This window comes from Nipponia nippon, unplaced genomic scaffold, assembly GCF_047370975.1.
Source record: "Nipponia nippon isolate SJK-2023a ecotype South Korea unplaced genomic scaffold, ASM4737097v1 scaffold_5, whole genome shotgun sequence".
Taxonomy (NCBI): Eukaryota; Metazoa; Chordata; class Aves; order Pelecaniformes; family Threskiornithidae; genus Nipponia; species Nipponia nippon.
This window is the reverse complement of record NW_028262369.1, coordinates 98,323,416-98,348,023: the sequence shown is the minus strand read 5'-3', so window position 1 is coordinate 98,348,023 and position 24,608 is coordinate 98,323,416. Positions and strand designations below refer to the sequence as shown.

The following is a 24,608-nucleotide window of genomic DNA, read 5'->3' as shown; positions in this document are numbered from 1 at the left end:
TTGCTTTCACAGGGGAAAAAAAAGGAGTGTAATTAATTTAAAGTGAACATTCCTGTTCAGCCCTCATCTCTGATAGGCAAAGCCCTGCATACTTCTCATGTTTTAGGCATTCGGCAGCAGCCGAGCGAGATTGCCGACTGAACACGTTACTCGTTAGGCAATAAAACCCCTCAGACATCTGTCATATCTTTGACCTGCTCTTAACTCAAGTGGGATATCCACAGCAAAGAGACTTAACTTATCACCGGAGGCTGGAGGTGCTTGGTGTGCTGTCTTCCTTCAAACCGGCCAGGGCAGCAACACACGGCTTTCAATGCCTTTTTTCCCGGCTCTCCTGCACTAAGGGGTGAAGCTCACAGTTTTACCCCAAGGGGAGCACTCCCTGGAGCTTCTCCCAGGACCTTGCCTGGAAATGCCATTCCCCAGCAACTCTGGGCGTGCGTCGCTGGAGCTTTATTTCTCCTGCAATGGCTCTGTGCAGCGGAGCTGGCCCTTGACAGGTCCCAGATGGAACAAGTACAGCTTCTAGCACCTGATAACTCTTTTAAGGCTGTTTCGTTCTTTCTTCCAAGTGTGTTTTTAGAAAATATTGTGCAATCATCTTGGAGATACGTATTTTCCCCTGCACAGAGGGACCAAGCATGCTCTGCTCGCACAGCCATCACTGATAGCTATCATCTCCTGCAAGGCAGGGCTGCAGCTACGGTGTAAGTCCACAATAAGCAACAAAATCCACAGACTCAAATTAATATTAACTTTTGCACTGCATTCTGGTCTGCCTCTCTTCTCAGAGCAGGCTAAGTGTAACGAGGACAGGCGCTATGAAAAGGATTGGGCCAGAGAGCACTGGGAGAGCGCAGAGCAAAGCAGAGGTGGGGAACATCACGTCTAAGCCGTAACGACTGCTCTGCAGATAGGGAGGCTGCCTGCCAGAGGGATGGAGGAGGAACTCCAAGCTGAGCCTGTGAAGAACATGGGCCCAACGCTATAAAAATTTTACCAAAAATATGAGAGAAATTTAGAGTGATTCAAATAAGACATTGCAGCATGAAAGTTGAGGCTTCTAAGTACGGTGGTGCCCAAGCCAGGCAGCAGTATGGCCACAGGGTAAGGACGGGCCTCAGTAGTATTGTATCAAAAAAGCATGGATTTATATTTCCTAAGTTTTGCAGTTCCAGAGTGCCTTTAAAGGCACTTGAGAGGCAGGCTGATCGTGGTGTAATATGCAGGCTGTCCAGCAACACATTCCATCACAAAAGTACGTGAAAATGAGGTTGTTGCTCTACATGAGATTATTATTTGGGGGATTTTCAGGGCTGTCGATTAACACCCCCAGCATGACAGGTAACACCATCACGTCGTCTTTTGCATTTTTCCTTCCTCTGGTGGAACTGCATGACGTGCTTCAGCAGCGAGGTATCTCCAAACACCTATATATGACAGGCAGCCCCAGTCTCGACCTGCCAGGAGTGGGTAGGGAGACACTGAATCTGGTATTTCAAAGGGCCCAGAGTCGCACGTTGACTTTTGAGAGCCCGTTTCCCAAACCGCAGCCTCTAACAGCACTTTCTGGAACATCACCGTGGTGGTGGTGGCCATCATCAAGGTGTCAACTCTCCCACAGGCCATCCAAAAATAGAGTACTGGGAGTATTTTGAGTGCAGTATTTCCATACAAATTAGATCACTAACACAGTTTCTGCTTGAGCTGAAGCTAATAAATAACAGAAACCAAGGTTAATGCACAGCAGGAGGCCTGCCTTCTAGGAAATGCTTTTTCTAATCTCTGTTCTATACAAGGATTCACATTTTTACTCTCCATTACAATGAATTTTGTTACACACAAAATGTGGTTCCCTTTAAGTCCTACATTATCGTTAATGAAAAATATTTTGTTTAGCTCGGTTTTAATAGCATTCTGTCTTTAAAAAAAAAAATAGTAATAGCAAATAGCAGGATGGAGTTTTCTCATTTTCTCCCACCACTTAACCCAAGCAAACTAACAAGGGTTCGGATCGCTGCAGCAAGGGAGGCAACGCCATAAGGGTACCCCTCTGGCTCCTGGAGATAAGGTCATTACCTGAGCAGATAACCCCAGCCCCCAGAGCACGCCTGGAGTCCCGCCTCAAACCTGAGGCTGCATTTCTGCAGCTTCCTTACACGAACTCGAAATCACATTTGAAAATTAAAGCAGCAAAGAAAAAAGCTGGCTTAATAAAAGCTTTCTGATGTGGAAGTGTATTGGATGTAAAGCCAAGAGACGCCAACAAAAGCCATCGGTGATGAGGCATCCCGAAGCAACGGCCGATTTCTGCAGAGTGGGGAGCAATGACATTATCTGCTTTGCTTCCACTGCACAGAATAAGCACAGAGCATTTAAGCCACAGTGCCCATCCCCTTTCCCAATCATCTGAAACACCATGCGTGCTGACCCAGCAGTGGAGGCCCTGCTCTCGCCCAAAAGCCGGCAGCAAGGGGCTGGGTGTCCATGCCGTGCTCCAGCCCCAAGGCACACCATGTCAGGGCAGTCTGGGCACTAACACACTCTGCCTGGCGTAAAGCATTATCGAATCCCTCTGTTTTAAGGAGATAAGAAGTCCTCTGTTCTGAAGATTAAAGATAAGACTCCCCTTTCCAGCTAGCTCCTTCTCATTTGGTTCACAGCTGCCTGAACATGAGCCAGCAGTGTGCTCAGGTGGCCAAGAGGGCCAACGGCATCCTGGCTTGTATCAGGAACAGTGTGGCCAGCAGGAGCAGGGAGGTGATGGTGCCCCTGTGCTGGGCACTGGTGAGGCCGCCCCTCGAATGCTGTGCTCAGCGCTGGGCCCCTCACCCCAAGGCGGCCATGGAGGGGCTGGAGCGTGGCCAGAGCAGGGCAGCGAGGCTGGGGCAGGGGCTGGAGCCCAAGGCTGGGGAGGAGCGGCTGGGGGAGCTGGGGGGGCTCAGCCTGGAGAAGAGGAGGCTGAGGGGAGCCCTCATCGCTCTCTGCAACTGCCTGAAAGGAGGCTGGAGCCGGGGGGGTCGGTCTCTTCTCCCCAGGAACAAGCGATGGGACGAGAGGGAACGGCCTCAAGCTGCGCCAGGGCAGGTTTGGGTTGGATATTAGGAAAAATTTCTTCACGGAAAGGGCTGTCAGGCCCTGGCCCAGGCTGCCCAGGGCAGGGGCTGAGTCTCCATCCCTGGAGGTATTTAGAAGACGGGTAGACGTGGTGCTCGAGGACATGGTTTAGTGGTGGGTTTGGCAGTGCTGGGTTAACGGTTGGACTCAATGATCTTAAGGGTCTTTTCCAACCTTAACAATTCTATGATTCATGGCCTACACCCCATCCTTACTTCACAAAGAGTTTGTACCAGAAGGCAGGAGGGCCAGTGACCGTAACTAGCAGCTCTGGTCTGGCTGACCACAGCTGATGAGTTACAGACGCACCAAAGCATGGTTTTCCCCTCCCCTGAACAGCCACTAACTTCTCTTTCCAGATTAGCCTTTTTTTTGGGGTCAAGTAATTTCTGCTGGTTCTTACTAAAGGCAAACCTTGGAGTCACACCTCTGCCCTTGCACAGCGATCTGCGGGTAACACTGTCCTTAGTCATTTAAATACCTCCTACTCCTGTCAAAGCAGGGAGCGTCTGTGAACGTTGGTCTCCTCTGATGCCAGCCAGCCTGATCTCTTTTATTGTTGTTGACGTTGTGATGATTTGAGCTCAAAGCAAATAAATTCCCAGACAGCTAATGCGCTCCGACACAGGCTGCAAATGCAGCTGGTTCACCCCTGCAGTGCAGGTTATGGTCTTTCTCTTTCCAAAATAAATATTTTCTGAGGGCACTTGTCCCACAACAGACCACAGACATTCCGGATAGATGCTGAACAGCGCTGCCGAGCCTACAGAAAGCACCAGGGGAACGGTGAGCCCTGGCAGCATCCCTCTGCCCGCCCGGCCGCGACGGCTGCCTCCTGCCTACATGTGGTTCCCACACTGGTGAGGACACTGGTGAGGACACAGTCCATGTCCAGCCTGTGTCCAGGGCTTCATCAGGGGCTGTGGACAATCTTAATTGTTTTAAGTGTCTCAAAAAGACAAGCAGTAAGGGAGGGGGAGATCTGAGGGTCTCACTGATACCTGGATCTGCTACTCGGGTGCCTGTATCCCTGTATTTCTGAGCTGTTCCCAACTTCAGACTCTGATGGGAGTTATGAGCCCAAAATACTAAAAATACCTTGATGCCAGCCGAAAAGAGGCAGCCTTGGCTGCCCTGAAGCATAGGCTTGTGCCATAGGGGAGGCAAACAAAGCAAGAACCGGTCCTGTACTCCCCAGTAGGAGAAATACAACCCTTAAATAAATGTCAGCCCGATTTAATTTCCAGCTGAGCTAGAGGAGTACGGGAAGCAGATGAAAGTCCTACACTTCATCCACCGCAAAGAGACAGAAAAGCTTAAAGGATTACTCGTATCGCTTACACATCTTTCTTGTCAAGTAGGCTTACAAGCAGGAGCAGCAATCACCAGCATCCAAGTATGCGTAAGGAATAACGGGGGCTCGGTGCTGTCCCTGCGGTGGGGACAGCGAGCGGTTGCCGTAAGGTGGGTTTAAATTAAACGCTAGCGCGCAGCTGGTTACCTCTGGGACAATAGACATCCGGAGCCCATCGGTTGCATTCGTAATTATCTGCTGCCTTTTCACAGGTGAAACACTTAAATCCATGAGGATACGGCGTGGCTGAAAGGAACAGACGATATTCAGTTAACATGAGCCAATTAATCCGGTTCTACTATGCTTTTCAGAGGCACACAGCAACATTTGTTCTCTTTAGACATATCTTTCTACAAGTATACCTGTCACCTTCATCAAGTTGGTCTTGATTCGTAAAAATCCTATCACCACTAGCAATGCAGGAAAGGCACATACACATACAATAAGGACTCAGTTCAACCGCATTTACCTAGCAAAACTGCCCACTGCGGACTTCAAAGGGAGTTAGTGTGAGCAAGGAGTACTTATTCTCTTGGTATCAGAGCTCACATCCAACACTGCTACTTTATCAGGGCTGATAACAAAATATCAGACGGATTAAAATACTTCTGGAAGCGGTCCCACCGAGGAAATGAGCTACCCCATTTGAAGGCAGGCTGGTGTCCCCAAAGGAAAGAAAAATCAATTTGATCAACCTCCAGTTTTTAACAGCAGACTCTGTCCTAATTTATCTTGCCAAACGAAGAGCCTAACGTCTTAAGTGGTCTCCTGGCAGGGCTTCTGTAGCACATTCAATACATCTTCAAGATGCTGCCACCTTCTCAGAAGCCAAATAGTGAACGGGTCACATTTATCTCCATGGGTCGAAGTAAGCTGAACCTCCGCAGCCCCGCAGGCCACATCTCGCCTCTCCCTCCTCCCCACCTCCTCCCCTTGCCCACCGGCTCTGGGCCAGACCCCGTTCAGGTAGGAGAGGTGAAGCAGGAGGTGTTCACTGCTTGTCTCCCCAGGCTCCTCTGGGTAAGGGCCAGCATGTCACCTGGGAGCACCTCCGGTGGGGCCGGCGCTGCCCTCAAGGAACAGCGTGGGGTGGGACAACACAACAGCACTCATTAAATTCATCCCTCTCACCCTGGACCTCTAGCAGGTCGTGGTTACGGCATAAAATAGGAATTTCGTCTTGCTTGTACAGACTATACATTTTTCAGCCAAATTCGGAAAGGCGGTGAGTTTTCTTTGGGAGTAGATGGCAGGCACAGCTCTGCAACTGCTCTCCTTCTCTAATTAAATAAGCTTGTATCTGATAAAGTGAACAGACTAGTGCATCTGCAGATGCATAACGCTGCTACAGCATTGTTTCAGAGAGTTACCAAAATAAAGTCAGGAGCGGTTGGTGCCACAGCTGCAAATGGTTGCGTTTGACCCGTGCTCACAGCTATCGATGTGCTCAGGCAAACCACTTGGCCATGGGGCTTGGCCTTATGGCCAGAGAGATTATTGAGGAACAGAAAACAGTGAACAAAAAGCTCCTGACACACTCAGCAACTGCCTGTAAGCCTATCTGTCCTTTAATCCCTTTGAGAAGCAACGGTCTGGTTTTATATCAGCTAGTTTTATGAATACTGGGGATATTTATTTAATCTTTGCTCAGCACTCAGCTCAACCCCGATGTTTCTGCTGCCTTAACACACGTTCCCCCTCGTCCTTACCCCCCCCCCCCCCGCCGCAGCCAGCCGTGGCTTTGCAGCCCGCGCAAAGGTGGCTTACTGGAAGGGTGGAGGTAGACGATGTCCTTCACGGTGAAGTCCCTGGGCTGCGCGGCTGGCAGGCAGCCGGCCAGCAGGCTGAGCAGCAGCACCCACGCCGGCGTGGGCTGCGAGGCCATCGCCGGGCGAAGCCGTACTCATGCGGCGGCCAAAAAACCTCACCTGGGCAATAGCAGAGAACAAGGGTGAGCAGAGGAAACCCGCGAGGAGCCCGGCCACCACCTCGGCCCCCAGCAACCCAACCTCACCAAACCCGTGACGCTCCCATGAACCTTCAGCTGCCCTTCCGCGGGGGCAGGCAGCAGTGCCGTTACTTTGGCTCGGCTTCAGTGGCATCCTCGGCACCGCCGGGGAAAAGGACTCTGGCAAACCTGCTCCCAGCCAGAGAGCTGCGAATGGGAGCGAGGGGAAAGGCGGTCGGGTTTGTCACCATTTATGATTTAACCGGTCAGCGACTGGTTTTCAAAAACCTCAGTAGGATGTGGATAAAGCCATTGGAGACTGCACTGCGACGGGATTTAACTGCTTCTTTTAGAGAATAATTGAAAATTGCAGAATTAGGCTGGGAAAAAAGTAAACAGGGCAGCTGGAAACCTGTCAGGAGGACAGGAGGGGGAGCAGCGACGGGTCTCCCACACCCACACTCCAACACAGGCTCACACCCTTCTAAAATGCACCTTTTTGGCAAACCAGAAGCTCCGCGTTACTTTCCACATCTCTCAGGAAAGGCAAGGAGCTCCAGCTGCTGCAGGTTGTCTCTAACCTCAGCTGGCTGCTGTTAATAACATAAAGTGATTATTGCATTTTCCTCATCCGTGCTCCAAAGGGTTTTATTCCCTCTGTGACAAACGATGCAGAGTATTTTTCCCACATCCCTGAATGAAGGGAACTAATTTAAGCAGAAACAAACACCCGCTGCGGTACCACTCATGGAGACATCCCAAAACCCAGCAGCTTTCAAGAGCATCCCAATCCCTGCGCCCAGGCTGTGGGGAGCCCTCCAGGAGCAGACAATGCTAACGCATTGTTAAATACACAGCTCCTATTATTACAATTCCTTAAAAATGCTTAAAACGTGCCTCGGAAACCAACCGGACAGGAAAGCCCCAAGAGGACGTGGCTGCCGAGGCAGGCAGGAGCCACCCGTTTCCCCTGGCCGCTGGCATCCCTCCAGCACACACAGGGTTGGGGGTTTTTCCACTCAGACTGACCAAGAGATCTGCAATACCCAGCTATTTCCTAAGCAGCTTTCAAAGTGTGGTAGCTATTATTTAATAAATAAATTTTTTGGTTGTTTTTTTGTTTGTTTTTTTTTTTTTTCAGGAAAGATGTTCCAGGACGGGGATGTCACCTTCCACCTCTGCCTCCAAATGTTTGTCTTGCAGCAGAGACCCACGCAGGACTAGCGGCACGATGGCCGTCAGGGGAGCTGTCCTTATCCTTGGCTCTTATCTGAAAACAGCCCTCTTATTAAAACACCATGAAATCTATAAAAATAGTGAGGGAAACAGATAACACAGTGTGGTACATTCAACTTTGTTGGTTTAACCTTACGAAGAGGGAAATGCCAATTTCCATTGGGTTTACTCCACAGATGCGTATCAGCCAGGGGAAAATGAAATCCTGATTAGAAGCAGAAAGGAAATAAAACAAACCTCTCCCAGCCGCGTGAAAGATGAAAGGGATGGGACCGGCGGCTCTCTGCGGGGCCTGGAGGAAGAGCGCCCAGCAAAGCCAGCTGGAGCCCACCTGGGCGAGGGAGCGGGGCACGTGCGTGGATTTAGGGCTATTCTCATTTTTTAGTTCCTCGTGGCTAAATACAGACGGACCTGGAGCTGAGCTGGCCAAATGCCGACGATGTCCTGATGGTCCTGAGCTGCGGACAACAGGAGTCATCAGCTGCATAAGCAACGGGGTAGACACGCTCCAGCCTGGAGCACGTATCTGTACGTAACCCAAGTCACAGGCGATGCCCAGCATGAGGAAACAAGATGTCTTTGGACTCCTGAGCTGAATCTCTCCTTTCCTACCCAAGAGGAGACCTGTCCATCACCGCACACACATCAGCCTCTCTGCTCACTGCTTGACCAGAGCCACTCAACGGCAACTGGGTTTCACATCTGGAAATTGCTTAATATTCATACTGTTAAGATAATGAAGGTTTGGAGGAGAGAGGGATTTTTGGGTTATTTTTTATCCCACACAAAACAAGGCAGATTTTACAAGCCCCATTATTCATTTCAAGAAATCAGTAGTTTGCAGTGAAACTCCGTCAGTTCACACGGTCTCAGCAGCAATCCTGCGATATAGTGCAAAAAACATTAGGACCCCCATCCCAAAGAGCGGAGCTTCTCATAGCTCTGCAGAAACTCTCAGCAGCAACCTGCGATTAACATATGCTACCAACAAAAAGGACAAATAGCAATATTTTAAGTTAAAACACAGCAAGATTAAAATAACGGTGAGAATTCCTCCCAAGAATAATAAGAAATGGATTTGTTGCGTTTTCTCACCTTCATCACAAAAAGCACTTCTATTCTACTGGTCAAAGTCTTCCCATTGAGGACACCAGTTTTTCCTCTATCATACACACTCCCTTTTATGGGACCGCTTGCTTATTCAGCCCATCTCCAAATGTCTGTGTGTAGCTGTTAGCACTTGCCTCGTCGTCAGATTCAGAAGACAAGTGGCTTAGTCCTGCCTGAAAGGGCGGCAGAAATCCTCCAGCTGCACACTAAAAATACTCACATTGCGCCTCTTGAAATTACAAGTAGCTTAATGGCCACCACCACTTCTAATGAGCTGCAAGAAGCACAAATGAACATAGAGAATTCACTTCCCCACCTCTATTTTATATGTTTGAAACAGATTTAATTAAAGGTAAGGAATTAAAATTAAAAAAACCCCTCTGTGTTACAAAACAATCCTGAGCAGACCAGAGCAAGGCCAGCCTGGCCGCTGTTTTGAACTATGGCAGTTACTGAAGTAGAAAGTATTTATTGAACAAAACACCTGCCACCACGTTATAGTCACTGCTCTTCACAGCAAGCATGTTCTACCTGGTCATTTCATACCCATGCAGATCGTATAAAAATAGATGCTTCTGCGTAGATAGAAGTACTTACTGTCAGAAACCTGAATACCCAATATTTCACAAATATTTTGAGTATGTACATATGGGTACACATAGTTCTGTCTTTCACAGCAGGCAAAATACATGTACAAATATCCTACAACCGATTGAGAAAATATTTGTTGATGTTTGAGGTAATACTGATATTTCACAGAGAGTGGAATATCAAGAACTGTTTTGAATAAAATCAAACATATTCAGCAATTACTGTGCACACAGTAATTCTGTGAGCACACTCATTCTCTCTGGTTTTACCCCATACCAAAAAATAAAATGTAATTGCTTTTTTGTTTTTAAAGGAAGGGTGTATATATGTATGGATTCACTGTCTTAAAACCTGTAGACATTTGACAAAACATTGTTTTCAGTTACACTTTTTTCCCCAAAACCATCCAAAATGACATTTTTCTGCAAAGACGGCTTCTCTTTGTGAAGCCTACAAGCCCCAAGAAGCTTCATCAAGGGCATGGAGACTTTCTTTTCCTCACAAGCCCCTTTTAGCGTACGGCTTTCAGCCAAAACCGCCAAACGTTGTACAAAAATATTTTTTTTCAAACAGTGATTGCTGCCGTATCAGCTACTACAGTGCTAAACTGCTGCTCGCAGAACAGACTTGTTCTCCAGTGTACGGGCACGCATTTTTCCCTTCTCAATTAACTCGGCTGCTTTCCAGATGTAGTAGCCTCTCGTGCATAGCAGTGTGCACGCACCAACCTAATAGAAAATGGCATGGGCCACTCTGCGTTTGATACCGGCTTGTAGTTAGGGGAAATAGTCACATGGTATTTAGATCATACAGTCTGTTTATAAAAGGTCTTGGGCCCTGACACAGGAATCCTAGTTAACTCAATCTTTCCAGCTTCACTAGCACCTTTCAGACGGAAAGGCATCCCCATCCCCGCTCTGCAGCAGGATTACTTCTTCCTGCCCTTTGCCCTGACACGGCGCTATGGAAATTAACCATTAAATTCCCTATGCAGCAGCCCAATTGCCCATTTGTCAGGTCACATTAGGGTGGCAACATGTCGTCCTCGCTGTCACCAGCGCCGGGGACAATGGAAGGTCCCGATCCTCCAAGGAAGGGCCGGGGAGCCATCGAGCAGAGGCACTGCCAAACGTCAGACCTCCGGTTCTGGGGGAGACACATTGTCGGAGAGGACGGTTATTTGTGAGGATGTATTTGTCCCTCCTGTCCCTCTCACAAGCTCAGTAGATACCTGCTAGCTGGTCTTCACTGATGGTCATGAGCTGGGCTGCTGCCAGGCTGCAAGGTTGCAGCAAGTGTTGCAGCATTTCAGAAGAGAAAAAAAAAAAAAAAAGTCAGACATGAAATCTTCCCGTACAACCATTTGGCCAAAGCCAGGCGTGAAGGAATTCCTGGTTTGTGGGTGTTTCTGCGGTTCTCCTCCTTGTGCGAGTACGGCACATGCTGCGGTGGTCAGTGCCCCTCCACCTCCCTCCCGCGGGAGATGAAGCATTGCCCTGCTCTCCCTGGACGTCTGATGCAGGTGGAGGTTGCCCAGTCTCACAGGAGCTTGATGCTTCTGCTGACATCTCGGCTCCACCTTCCTCCTACATCTCCTCCTCGCTGTCTGGGCCACATCTCCAAGTTTGACAGCTTACTACCTCATTTCATCTTGAAGACATTTCCTCTTACCTCTTCACTTGGAAGAGCCTCCATCTCAGAGCACCCTAAAGCAGTGCTTCTTTCAGAAAGATAAAATACTAGAAGCAAATAAAAGCTCCCTCTCAGCAGGCAGCAGACATATCAGCCCTGAAGTATCAAACACAGCAAGCCAAAGCAGCAACATCTGTTAGAAACTGCAGAAACAACAGCACAAGTAATTTGCTCTTGCAAGTTACCCCATGCAAGGCCAGCTGGACCATCCTTCGACTAGGTTATGATGATTGTTCATCAGTGATAAACCAAGTCAAGGAGCTACAACCAGCATGGCAATGCTGGAAGATTTGTCCCTGGATGCAAAGTCTACCCAACGGTAGCTCCTCCTTATGCACGTCACCAGTGTGACTTTCTCAATGACTGCAAGACTTAATTCACTGTTCTTTACATTTCCTCCTGCCTTTCTTCCAGTCCACATAAAGCTACAGGTTGGAGTTTCCACTATGGAAACTGTAATATATGTATTCATTTGCATCTCTCTAGAGCTTCAAAAACTAACCCCCAAATCCCTATCTGTGCAATGTCATCGCTGTCCAAAGACAAATCCAAATTGCAATGGAAGTCTTCCCATCTACCAGCTGCGCAGGATCCTGGACAGCAATCCCAGAGACTATTTGCAACTTTCCCAGCTCTAATTGCAATTTTCCCCCTCCATCCTTATCCTGCTGAATTATTAACCTCTTTTTTTTTTTGTCTATTCTGTTTATTTCCCACCTGTGGTTCCTACCAAAGACATCAGAAAAGTTTTGAATAAAAATTGGAATTCATTTGAATTGCCTTCAAATCCAGCTTCTTTCCACTTGCCATTTAGAGAATTCTCTTTGCAGTTTGGCCCTGGGAATGGTTAAATACACGTTACCCTCCTGATAATACGGGATGTAGTAAAGCACATGCAACTTCTGCCTAAGGAACCTGGAAGAGCTCTTGCAAAGGCGTTCGCTACCTCTCCTCAATTACAGTAAACCAGAGTAATTAAACAATAAAACACAATTAGTGCACAAATTACTCCCAGAAATGTGGACGATCTAATCGCCTTGCTGCTAATTGCAAAGCCTGTAGTTCATTGAGCTAAAAGCCCACGTCCCGGGGAAGTGAAGGGGGGTACAATATGTTCCCTCTCACGCTATCTTCCCTCGGATGCAATTTAATCTTTAACAAGATGCGATTTCAAGATTATTTTAGAAGTCCCACATTGCTTCTATTTTCAACCTGTACTATTTACATTCTCAGTCTGACTAGTGAAAGCTTAACTTTTCTTAGGACCTGTACAAACCCCTCATCTTTTAATGAGTTGTAGTAAAATCTCACTCACGTTCATGCATCCCCAGAGGATAGTTCGGCTTCAGACAAACACAGAGGAAAGATGAAGCAGATACATTTCACGTGAGTATTTCAGATACTTAGTATTTGGCATAAATAACAAGAAAAAAGTTAGCTTGAAATTCAGGCAGGCCATGACGTTCACATGAGAAAATACAATTTATGCAAATTAATTGTCAAACTGAGAAGGAGAGATATTCAAAGTCAGGCATAATTCATTCCCATTTCACTCCACCATATATAACACACAGTGGCGCAGGGACACCACTAGTTTTTCTAAATTACATGTAATATTCAAGACTGTGGCTCTGAACACTTCTGAATTAGCAGCAAGCCGGACACGGATGATTTAATAGATCATTTCAAGACCTATCCCCCGGGTTTTTGCATGGCATGCAATAGAGGCAGCAGGGGCAGTAAGCCCTGAACTCAATGGGATGCATAAGATCGGGATTTGGCGTAAGATGGGAAGTTTGGAAGCCGGCGCTCGCCCCTCCCGTGTCCCATGGCACATGGGCTGACCTCAATGCGCGGAGAGCCCCCAGACAGCCTGGCTCCACGCAGACAGAGGATAAGGAAACCATGCGTGAGCACTGAAATCCTGGGATTTTCCTGCTAATAAGAAGCAAAAAAAACATTTGTCAAGTTCCAGTGGCCAGGCCCCTCTGCAAAGGGGACGAGGGGGGGGTAAAACTATTTCCTAAAGAAACATTTAAGTTCACTGAGGCCGCTGAGACAGGTCCTCTCTCCAAGGCAGGGATGCTATTTGTGTGGACGACACATTGCATACGGCTCCTTTCTGCTCCTTGTGAAAGTCTCATATTAAAAGGAGGTGCAAGGCTCCATGCAGCCGGCCTCAGGGCACCCAGGGAAGGGTTTTTCGGGGCATAGAGGCTGCAACTGCCGGTCCAGGGTTGGCGGCCACCCCATGAAACGGTGCGGGCAGCGGGCAGGGTGGTGGTGCTCGCCAAGGGAAAAGGAAAATGAGGCCCTGAGCCTATGCAGTAAGTTAAATTTTGGTGAGGCTCAGCATGGCAACAGCGATCAGGATCATCCTGGACCATCTTTCCTATTTACATTTAACCCAATAAGCAAGAGCATTCCACTTAAAACACGGGGAAGCACCGACGATACAACCATGCAAGGCATCTGCTAGGAAAAAGGGAAAAATATTGCAATGTTACCAAATAAAATGTAGCCAAAGAGATGCCAAAGAGACAAGTGAAGTCAGACAAAACAGGAGAATGTACCTCATGCTTACGAAGAGATAGCTGGCAAATGATCTAATCTGCAACCAAGACATGAAACTCTTCAACAAAATAGTTTTCTAGTCTATGTACCAGGCTAGCAGATGTATATACATAGCAGTTTTAAAAGAATTAGATGATCCCACTGAGCTTTTAAGGTTACATTTTTGTTCAGTCTAGAAAATTGGGACAGTCTAGAGACCAGGAAGATCATCAGCACGAACTCAGTATTCCTAAAGGATCAAAGGAACAACTGCTTAGCCTAAGGTCAGTCCTGGATAAACTAAGAGAACAGCCTATTTGTGCTACAGCAACAAACATTTCAAACTGTAAAAAATTGCAAGAGAGGGTTGGCAGGATTTTGTGGAAAAAGGTCTCCAAACAAACCCGTCATTTTCGAATGGGCAGGGTTATGGCTCTGGCTGTGAAAGGAGGCTGTTACACAGAATAATTGGGGAGAGACCAAAGCAGAGAGCCAAAGCACCGAACCCTTCTGATTACAAAAATGAGTTCTACCCAATTAACCAAGCATGCTTGGGCCAAATTAAAAAAACAGCTTAGTGACATGTCAAAATCTACTTGGTGAAAAGAGCATCTTCAAATGAAAATACTTATTTTTTCCACTTTCCTGCAAGGCTAGGCTCAGCATTTTTGTACCAAAAGTATTGACAACAAGAAACGTCTTGTGTTAAACACTGCAGAAGACGTGAAAGAGTGAGCCAAAACGCTTGTCCGTCATGCAACAAACTGTGCTTTAATAAAACCATACATCAATCTGCACCATTGTGTCCTGGCTCGGCTGATGCCTTCCCCCTCCGCTCTGCAGAGCGATTTGTGACAGTTCTTCTCGGACATCACCCCGCACATTTGACATGCTAGATTAGGCACCGAGTCACAGACGGCTCGGCATCGACCCAAAGCGAGCTTTGTAGAAGTTCAGAGATCAGCCCCGATATTGTGGAAATGAGATTTTATTATCACGAACTAACTCAAAACTTGAGCTTTTCCCTCGCAGAAGAGAAACGAGAGCTTTTTCACCAAAATCGGTGTAAACAGGATTGGGTCGTTACTATTCCTCGCGACGGGCGAGACATTAATGAACTCCCTTGCTTTGCCCATTCGCGCTGTGGTGCCATGGGTTTTTCCCAAACACTTTAACATATTTATGTAGTAGTTAACGAACACCAGGTGGTATTGTTCCAGCCCCAGACCCGCGCAGATTAGGCTGCAGAAGGGCTCTGTTCCCCAGGCAGTTCACCCGGAGTTCATGCCATTTTTTATTTCCCGACTCACACGTGAATTCCCGTTGGCGCAAGGCACCAACAATACCAGCAAGCCACAAAGGGAGGGGACACATTGGAGGACAACACGTCTGCTTTTGCTCATTTCCAAAGAGCTCATCTCAAAGTGGGCTGCAGAAGACGCTGCGCCGATGTCGGCGGCTAGCCCTCAGGGAAATAACTGGGAATGGGCTGACCATCCCAGCTATACGTCGTGGCACCTACATAAAGTTTAATGAACAACGACCCGAGCCTCACACAACGATCCTTTAGATAAGTATCTCATTCTCATTTTTCTCTTGATAGATAAAAGTAGCTTGTGTTTGTGTGCGTCCACATCTAGCTGAGTCAGAGGTGGCATCCAAAACCTGGTTTGTGCATCAAAATAAATAAGACCTTTCTCTTGCACTATTTTATTATTTGTACCGCCACCCTTTGCTCCACAAGGACTATAACAGACTTTGTAGGAAATCTCTCTCTGCAGAAATTTCCATAATTAGTGACATTAGAAGAACAAAATTAATCTGCTTTCATATTTTCTATCATGTGATACTGAAATTCAAATACTTTTCTCATAAAGCTTTACTCAAAGTTATTCCACTGCCATCCCTCTGATTTTAATGCATATTTTATTTGGTATAAACATTAGATATACTACACATCATTATTAAACACTACATATCATTAAAGTCAGGTAAAAGAAACCCAAATTAGAACTGACCAATTAGTGTTCTTTCAGCTGTCTAGTTAACCCACGGAGTAAACAAACACTACTGTCATTAATTTATTCAGATTTTCAATAGCTTTTCCAGAAAAACAAAACCCAGCATCACCCAAAACAAACACCCCCACACACACACTTCATAAGACTTTCAAGTGTTATTTTAATTCAATGGCCAATTAATTATTTGGCACTTGTCCTCCCAGAAAAAGCCATTTAATTCCTTTATTTTTCTAACTTGTTGGTGAAAATAAAGCCAATTAAATGAAAATGATCATCACCATCATGATGGGAAGCTATAAAATGCCATCCTCATTTTAGCCACCACTCCCATGACTGTTCCAAGCTTCCAACCCATGGGTTTCTGCGGATGTTTCCGAGATGGAGACCTCAGTGGGCTCCCTGGTACTTGTCGGCACGTACGCGGCCTGTGAAGCCGAGCAGCAGCACATACTTACCTTCCTACAGAAGGTTCTTTACCCTTTGCTTTGATAGAAAGCTCCCCTGCAGTAGTCACCCACCCCTGTTAATGCCATTACAATTTACAGATGCACTTGCCCTGCAGCCTTAGATAGCATGTATATGCTATTCACAACGCAAGCCAAATAGCTGAATTAATGCTGGTTTTAATTCATCTTTCTGAAGCTAAAGTGATCTGAACCGCTTTGCTGTTCAGAGCTCAGTTTGGAGGCAACTGCTTATAAAGGGAATTAACCGTAGGCAGAAAACTCCAGGACTAAAGCAGAGAGGTATTCGTTCCCTCTTGTACCCGTTTCCTTGCGCATTTAATTTTTCGCTAGGTTTTCATACAAGCTCTGTACCCTCCCTACATTTCACTTATAGCTAATCACTGTCAGTCATTCCTCCGTTTTACTGCGTACAAATCGCGTAAGCAAGGATACGGGCATAATACAACTTTCTCATCAAAAATACTGTTGTTAAATGACACGGTTAAACAGGAAAACATTCCCATGATCATTAATTATCTGCTAACGTGTCATAAAGCTAATGCATATATTTCTATTTGTTCTTTTTTAGTAACAGTAAATCAAGATGCTGCACAGAGGTAAACACTGTTGCACCAGAATCACTGCAAGCACAAAACCAGGCTCTCATCCTCCTGGATTTCTCACAAAACCAGACCTACTCATTTGCAAGCAATTTCAGAAAAGGATTTTTTTGTTATTTTTGCTGTTGTTTTGGATGTTTTGTTTTGTGGTTGTTTATTTTTTTCTTCCAATTGTTACTTTAACCCACCAGAAATAATTACCTGGAGCTCATCAGTTATTTACTGTGTTGATTCATGGTTAGCTTCAAATAATAACAGTGCACAAGGATAGAAAAAGCAAATCTCCCTAAAACTTGGGACAAGCTTGGCTAGCTGATATTTTCCCAAAATAACAAAATTATATTCATACATTCATTTCGTCATGGCAGAAATAATGCATGCATGAATAAAGGTACCTAAAAAAGGGCTGAGGGGAAAGGGGGGCAGAAAGACCCCTGGGGACCTGGCAGGAGGACTCCGTGGGCTAGATCCTGAGAGTCAGGGGATCACCACCTGGTGCCCATCATAACAGGAAAACCCTGGTTCTGGTAATAAAACCAGAACAAACAAAAAGCAGGAGAGTGAAGCACACCAAAGCTTGGGAGCCAGGGCAAAGGGCTGGACGGTGCCCGACATCAGCAGAGAAAAGGAACGGGAGCCGAGGTGTGAAGAGATTGGGTTGTCCAGGATGGAGAGAAAACCACATTCATTGAACAATTTTGCCATGTCTCTTCACACTTCACCCCATAAGAAAATGAGGAAAACGCAGAAGCTAATGGGTCTGCTCTCCTGCCTCTGTGGCAGCGCTTGCAGAGGCACACCTGTACAAACAGGTATGGGTCTCGCTTTACTTGCTTCACTGGGGTAAACTGGAGCATGGACCTCCATAGATCATTTTGCAGCTGGTCACACTGGATCAGTACGTATTGCTTGGCAACTTTACCAATCTCCGGTTCACGAATTAAAACATAACCCCTACTTGGTATTAGTTAAGCTTTAAACTCCAAAAAAATAATTTCCCCCTCCATCCTGGAACATGTCTGCAATGTAGGAGTTGTCACCCCTTCGGTCTCGTGCCTCTGATAAGCCTAGCTGGGGCAGGTGCCCGCGCAGGGTGGTCAGGCAGCCTCTGCCACGGTTTGACATCCTCATCCCCCCTTTGCCTTCAGCTGTAACCAGCCCCGCACCCCGATGTCTCGTGCATTTGCCCTAACACCTTTGTTAACACCTTCCACCCACCACCTTTCCATGTACTGTCACCTCTGCCACTGTCCGTTTCGTTCAGTTGAGATGCTTTGGTATCATTAGTTCACCAGATGGCAAATATTATATATGATATTAAATAACGTATTCAATATCAGTAACTGGGAGCTAAGGATGATATTAAATAACGTATTCAATATCAGTAACTGGGAGCTAAGGCAGACCTCCTCCTGCTCTATCTTCAGTCTGCTTCATCAAACCTCTCACCTCCTGGAGACCAAGCTTCACTTCAGACTCTTCTGCTCCTTCGTTTATCTCTTCATCTGCTGTGCCTGTTGCTAGATCCAAATGCCTCATCATCTTGGCATTAAAAGTCCACTTTCCCAAGGTAGAGAGTGTTTATGGAGTATCATCAGTAATTCAAGTGTCTGCCAGCTAAGAGATCTTATCTCCAGCATAGCTGAAGAATACCTCAAAGTCATGCTCCAACTCATCTGCCTTAACCGCTCACCTACAGAGCACGGTAAAAGCAGGCGTAGTTTTCAAAATGTGCCCCCCCGATTTAACCGGTTACTTAATTTTCACACATGAATCATCTGGCATTCCACAGGCCACAATATATAGCTTTCATTATGTCACCACTGACATTTTCACTGCTGGAAGACCATGATTTACTGGTTTTCATTAGACCTGATCTCCACTCTCAGTCCTACCCCCAGCTTGTTGAGGAATCCATGTCTGATCAGTGAAATGTCGATCTGACTTGAAAATACACTGCTCTTCATCTACTAATTTCTCTAAAATTGACCTTTTCTGACAATTACTTCCCATGCTGACAGTAAGCATATACCACTATAAATAATGAGCCTGAGAGAACATCTCTTCCTCCAGCCTTGGGAGAAGATGGGCTTCTAGCAAAGACACTGCACAATCATAGCCACAACACTGCTGTATTTTTACCCCAACAAATACAAAGGAATATTTACGACAAAATAAAACCATTTTCTTGAAAACATTTGAACTGAAACTTTGTATGGTTTTGCTTTCCAACTTAAGCACTAGGCCAATACAATTATATTTCATTATACTTCTTTCCTAGCAAAGACCTCCCTAAGCATTGAGAAACCGCCTCCAAAGGGCTGAAGGCTCCTTGGCATTAACAAAGCATTGCCCATGGGTCAGCAAGGCCAGTACTGCTGTGCACGATACACAGCTGACAGCCCAACCAGGCCAGCAAACGTGGCCCATACCATTGTTTGAAAAGAAAGAAAAAAAAAAAAAAAAATCCCAGACAATAAGTCAAGCACTAGTAAGAACCGCTTCTTTGAAAGATTTTACAGATCACTGAAAACCTGAAAAAAAAAAATTAAATCAGCCTAGAATAAAGTATGATAGAAGTTTACGCCCTAAAGCCAACAGAGAGGCTAACCAGCAAATGGGCTGAAAGTTCAAAAATCTTACTGGTCCGAAGGATACATGAGAAGATGTCTGATGAGAGGAATTCCAAATTGCTTTCTATGGCACTATTTTAGTTAATTTCTCTTTTATATGTAATTGAGACCTCATGAAAAATTAAATCAGGCCAAGCTTCTTATAGGGAATGATGGCCTTTCCAAGAATATTATAGATAAAACACAGATTACTCGACAACATCTATGATCGTCCCCACCATACTCGCCAACAGACACACATTTCGGCACTGAAAGACTGATTTAATTTCCATAATTTCTAATTATGTCACAAGTCACTGGCTGTAAAACCATCTACGTGTTTAAATCCATGTTGGGCTCTAACTAAAGGAAAAAGGCATTTCTGTTCTCTTTTTAAGTAAAACATGCACTAGCTGTAAATACCTCAAACTACCAATCCAAGAAAGACATTGTAAAAAGAACTATAAAAAGTGAGACTATATTATGGAGCAAACCAGCACTATAAATAGAGAGCAAATTATCTGATAAAATTCCACACTGGGAAGGGCAATGGAAATCTATTATGTCCGGAGGAGAGCCCCCAGCTTCTGCAGCACTGCAGGGAAATTACAGCACCGGGGACCTTTCCGCAATCTCCGGGCACTGACCGCTTCCACCCAACTCGTGAGTCAAGTCAGCTCTGGTGATACTCGGAAACGAAGGCTCGGCGTTAGCACGTGCTAGCGTGTCATTGCCGGTTGCAATGATTAGCTGTTATAATCCTGGGCAGGGGCCACGGCAGCTAGAAGAAACAGTGCCAAGCCGGTGAGGCTTCCCATCAGCTGTCCGTTCTCCCCAACACCAGCCACCTCCAAATGCACCAGACGACCTTCGCCTTCAGTATCTTGAATCTTTTCATATAATTTTTGAAGAGTAATCCCACCCCACTCCCCTTTCCTATTTGTTTCCTTCTTTTTTTCCTATGAAAACCAGTTTGTTACCCATGATTCCTTCACTGGTAGATTCCATTTCCAATAATTATTCTCCCTAAATAACTCAGTGGGGTTGAGAGTTCTGGGCTAAAAAAAAAAACAAAATAATGTTTATCTAGAGAAGTCTCTCTCATGTATTTCTCTATTTTCAATAAATGGCCAGCACCTGTGGAGCAAGTAAACTCCCTTTAAGCTTCTGTAAAGTGTGTAATTCAAGGTGTGTGTATATATATATGTATATACACACACACATATATATGTACTGTAATGTCAACAGAAAGCTTTGCTCATGGATTCTGCACTCCCTAATACACGGGGGCTACACCTACTCCCGCAGATAAAGCGGGCCAAGAGAAGGCCAAGAAGGGGTGGCCACTGACAGCGGCGCGTGGCCCCCGTTAGCCCCAGCATCATGCCCAGGCACCGCCTGGGAGAGCCACACGAGCGAGCAGCAGCCGAGACGGCACCATGCAAGGATGCTCACGGCACGGGCACTTGTGGGCACGCACAGCTCCTGCTCCAGCCTGGCTTTTGCACGCAGGGATCACTGGTAGCAGTACACAGGCTGAAAAATGTGGGGTTATCTCGGTGATTACACCCTCAACACTCCTCTCGGTGGAAGTCTGCAGGGTTTGATCCTACATTTAAGTATAAAGCATTGCTAACTCCAAAAATGTGTGGAAACCAGAAATTCCCATGAGACGACGCTTCACCTGATCTGTTTTCCTCTGGTATGCTGGGGCTGGATGCGATGACATTTGGGTCAGCAGACGACTTCTGTTGACCTCAGATACCTGCTCTGGAGGGCTTTTGCAGCGCTGCAGGGTGAGATGAGCATCCTCCCGCAAAGCCTGGCGCCAGCTCGGCCGTGCTCCCACAGACCGGCTCCGGACCTGGCACCTCCTACACCCACACCAACCTTACACATAAGCTCATAATTGCAGCCGCAGCTCCGAGCACCACAATTACGAATACACGATAAAAATAGGTTGCTCACACCCCACTCATCCAAGCGCTGGAGCCAAAGCAGTGCCGTCGGGTCTGGCACCAAGAAATCATCACACTCTCAACCCACCATCAGCCAGGTCCCTTGTCTGCAGCGTACAAAACCCCTCACAATACAAAAAGCGCTTTTAAAAATATACCTTTCTGCAGAGAAGGGACAGGTAACCGAAGAAATCTAGGCCTGCCGAGATGCGGCAGGATAAGGCGTGCAGTAGCCAAGCCTCCCGAACCAGGGGAACAGTATCTCTCTGAACTCCTTATAAAGTTATACAGCAGTGTGAGAAGCATCAGGAATTAATTAGAAAACAGGCTTCCACCTCTGATCAGGTGTCTGCTCTTTCTGCTACAGCTTTGTTTACAAGGAAGAGGGGCACCAGAGCCGACTCCTCCAGAACAAGCTGACACCTATTGCTCTATGTATACGCCTGTGGAGGGGGGAAAAAAAAAAGCATTGCTCAAGATAAAAATGTTAGAGAAATAAAAGAAAAAAAATACTAGATAGAAGTTTGTAAAGTCTGCTCTTATATTTACTCTCTGTGCACATCCTTGCCTTCTCCCCTATGTACTAAAACAGGAAAGCAAAAAAAGGTCTCACCCCTCCACAAGTGAGTTGTTTCCTCCAGACTTGCCCACTATAAAAACCTAAACCTTTGCACACCATAGCCATGAAAATTATTCACCTGAGAAAACAAAATAATCAGTGGTTTAAGTCTTGGCTTTATACCGTTTCAGCTAAAAATGAAATAAAATAAAATAAACTCTACACCAGAAACACAGTAGCTACAACTCTTGCAAGTTAAACCACCATATATTTTTATCTGCCAGCATATTATTTTTTTTTTTTTTTAGCATACACGTGCAATCCTCACGGTTACAATTCTGCAGGATATCAGCAGGGGAGGGGGACGGGGCAGGCACCCATCCCCAGAGCACAAATCCCATAACGTCACCCCCTGTGCTTGCTTATACTCGGGTATCGTTGCAACACTTCAGAAAATTCTGTCTTTCTTCTCGAAGCGGAAGATTAGAAACAAAAAAAATGTGCCTAACAACCTTCTCTTGTTACGACAGCCTTGCACAAATAGTTCAATTTTTGGTTTAGTATCGGGAGGGTTGGTTTCTATGAAGCTCCAAGCCATGCTGCTGTGCCAGAGATATGATGTCATGTAACTAAATTTCTGATTCCCCGCCAGTTTGAGCAGTAATATTAAATGAAGCCAAAATGAGCTTCCTGTGCTAAACTGGAAACAAAAGAGCACTTTTACAATGCTGCCCTCGGGGTTAATAGAAATATATACATCCAACTCAAGGCACAGTTACCATCTTATCTCACTATCAGCTTCTACATGCACAGAACAAAATACAGCGCGGGCTCTTACATCATGTGGCTATATTTAAGTCAGTGCAGACAGACGCAGAGAGACTTCAAAACGGTGGCAGGCAGCAAAGCACCAGCTCAGATCTGCCCGCCACAGGACATTCCTGCCCAGCTGCGCGCTTCCCAGATGCGGAGCACGTGGCACAGGGTGGAAGATGTAACCTCAAACCCCAGCTGGAGATGGACGAGTCACTATTTTTTGAATTACATGAAATCATTTGGATCTTAATTTACCACCGCTGCCAACCAGTCCTGAGAGCTGTGGACACCCGAGAGTTTTAACCACAATTAAGTCAAGACTATGATTACGGGTCAGATTTGGAGAGAATCTGCAAAGTAGATGTTACAATTCACACCAAGGCCAATGGCTGCTGAACTTGAACAGCATTTTACCTGCACAAATGCACTCTCTTATCGCCCAACCATCCCCAAGCATCGGCCGTGGAGCCACTCCTGAAGGACCAGGCTTGGTAAGCTCATCCCATGCCGTCTGAGCTGGGCTCAGCAATGGCAGCAAAAGATGGCCGAAGATCTGGTGATGGTGATGCTTTCTGTAAGCAATCTCAACGTGTCATTTTAAGTGTTAGAGGACCAAAAAATTTCAGATGACACAGAAAGTGCTGTATCGGACAGCCAAGTCTCATGTCTTGCAAGGTCTGTGCATGGGACGTGACTTTTCTAATATTTCAATGGCACCTAGCTGCTTGTCCAGCTGCCCAGCAGTGGATGGACCCCAAATATGTCCCATGTTCGGCGAGTCCGACAAGATGGACCTGAACCCCAGGAGATGGGGCAACCAAGGACTGACAAAATAAATATACCTCCCAGAGGTATAAGGAGACTTAGTGCCCCATCGGAGACCACGGTTACAGCCTCACTCCAGCAAAATGAACCAATTTTAATGGAACTGTTGTGAGACACAGTGCCCTGAGAAATATCAAGTTAACTGACACAGATCTGCAGGTATTTTGGATTTGAAAAGAGCAAGCAGATATTAAAGTCGTACTTGAAATGCTTGAGAATAAGGCGAAAAATCCAACAAATGAATGGTGCTCAGACAGATCTAGTTAAGACTGCTAACTGGTGGTCCAGCCCTGCCAGATGCTGTTGACAGCTGCTGAATGCACATGCAATCATTTCAAGACAAATCACCTTGAAAATAATCCTGCCTCAAGAAAGCTTATGATATCCAACAAATGTAAACCGTTTTCAGACATCCGTGGAAAGAGGAGGATTGTAAAGATCTCAGAAAAGCAATTATATCAGAGAGAAAAACAGAGTGAAGACAAAGGCTGGCATCAACAAACACAGTTATCAAGTATTCCCCAACGGGGACAAAAATCAACTAAATGGCTTTCAGCGTGGAAGTGCTGTGTTCCTGAAGACGCTGTATGCGAGCTAGCAAGCAGGTATGGGACGAGCCTCAGGAATGTGAGCCTCCACTGCCAAATCCATCAAACTGTCATTGGACCACAAATGCCAGAGTGAATTTGGATATCCAGCGCACATCATTTTTCCATCATCTGAAGCTGTCCGAGAGCTTATGAAATGCAAGAGTCTTTCCTGCTTACAAAGAAAGCTACGTTTTACTGAAAGTTACTGTATTTTTTAAAAATTGTACAGATAATGTGTGTGCTAAAGACATCAGCAGAACTTGCCTCGTTGGGTAACAGCAACAGCTCGGTTCCTCTCCTGGACTCACTAACAGTCAGCAGTTAATCAGTAGGATGCGTTGGCGTCCACAGAAGCTCTGTGCAGCTTTCCGCAGCTCTACACGATAGATGTACCAACACGTTTGTACAAAGACATTTTTCCATTCACAATAGCAACACAGGAGCGTTGCTGCAAGGCTTTAAAACCTCTTCCCATAACACGTACTTTGAATGGAAACCAGATACAACCCACTAAATATACAACGGTCTTGAATCGAGATCAGAATCAGAATTATCGCAGC

At 46.1% G+C, this 24,608-nt stretch overlaps 1 protein-coding gene across 3 annotated transcripts in view; it reads right to left on the bottom strand.

Moving 5' to 3' along the window:
- The window catches only part of LYPD6 (LY6/PLAUR domain containing 6), a 40,041-nt gene that overhangs the window by 7,008 nt on the left and 8,425 nt on the right, over nt 1–24,608 (bottom strand). For all 3 annotated transcript variants that reach the window (XM_087731099.1, XM_087731100.1, XM_087731101.1), the window contains exons 2-3: nt 6,239–6,399; nt 4,619–4,717 (exon numbers count right to left, since the gene is read on the bottom strand). In XM_087731099.1, the coding sequence (XP_087587225.1) occupies nt 4,619–4,717; nt 6,239–6,356 (217 nt within the window). In that variant the 5' untranslated portion in view covers nt 6,357–6,399. The remainder of the gene's footprint in view (nt 1–4,618; nt 4,718–6,238; nt 6,400–24,608) is intronic.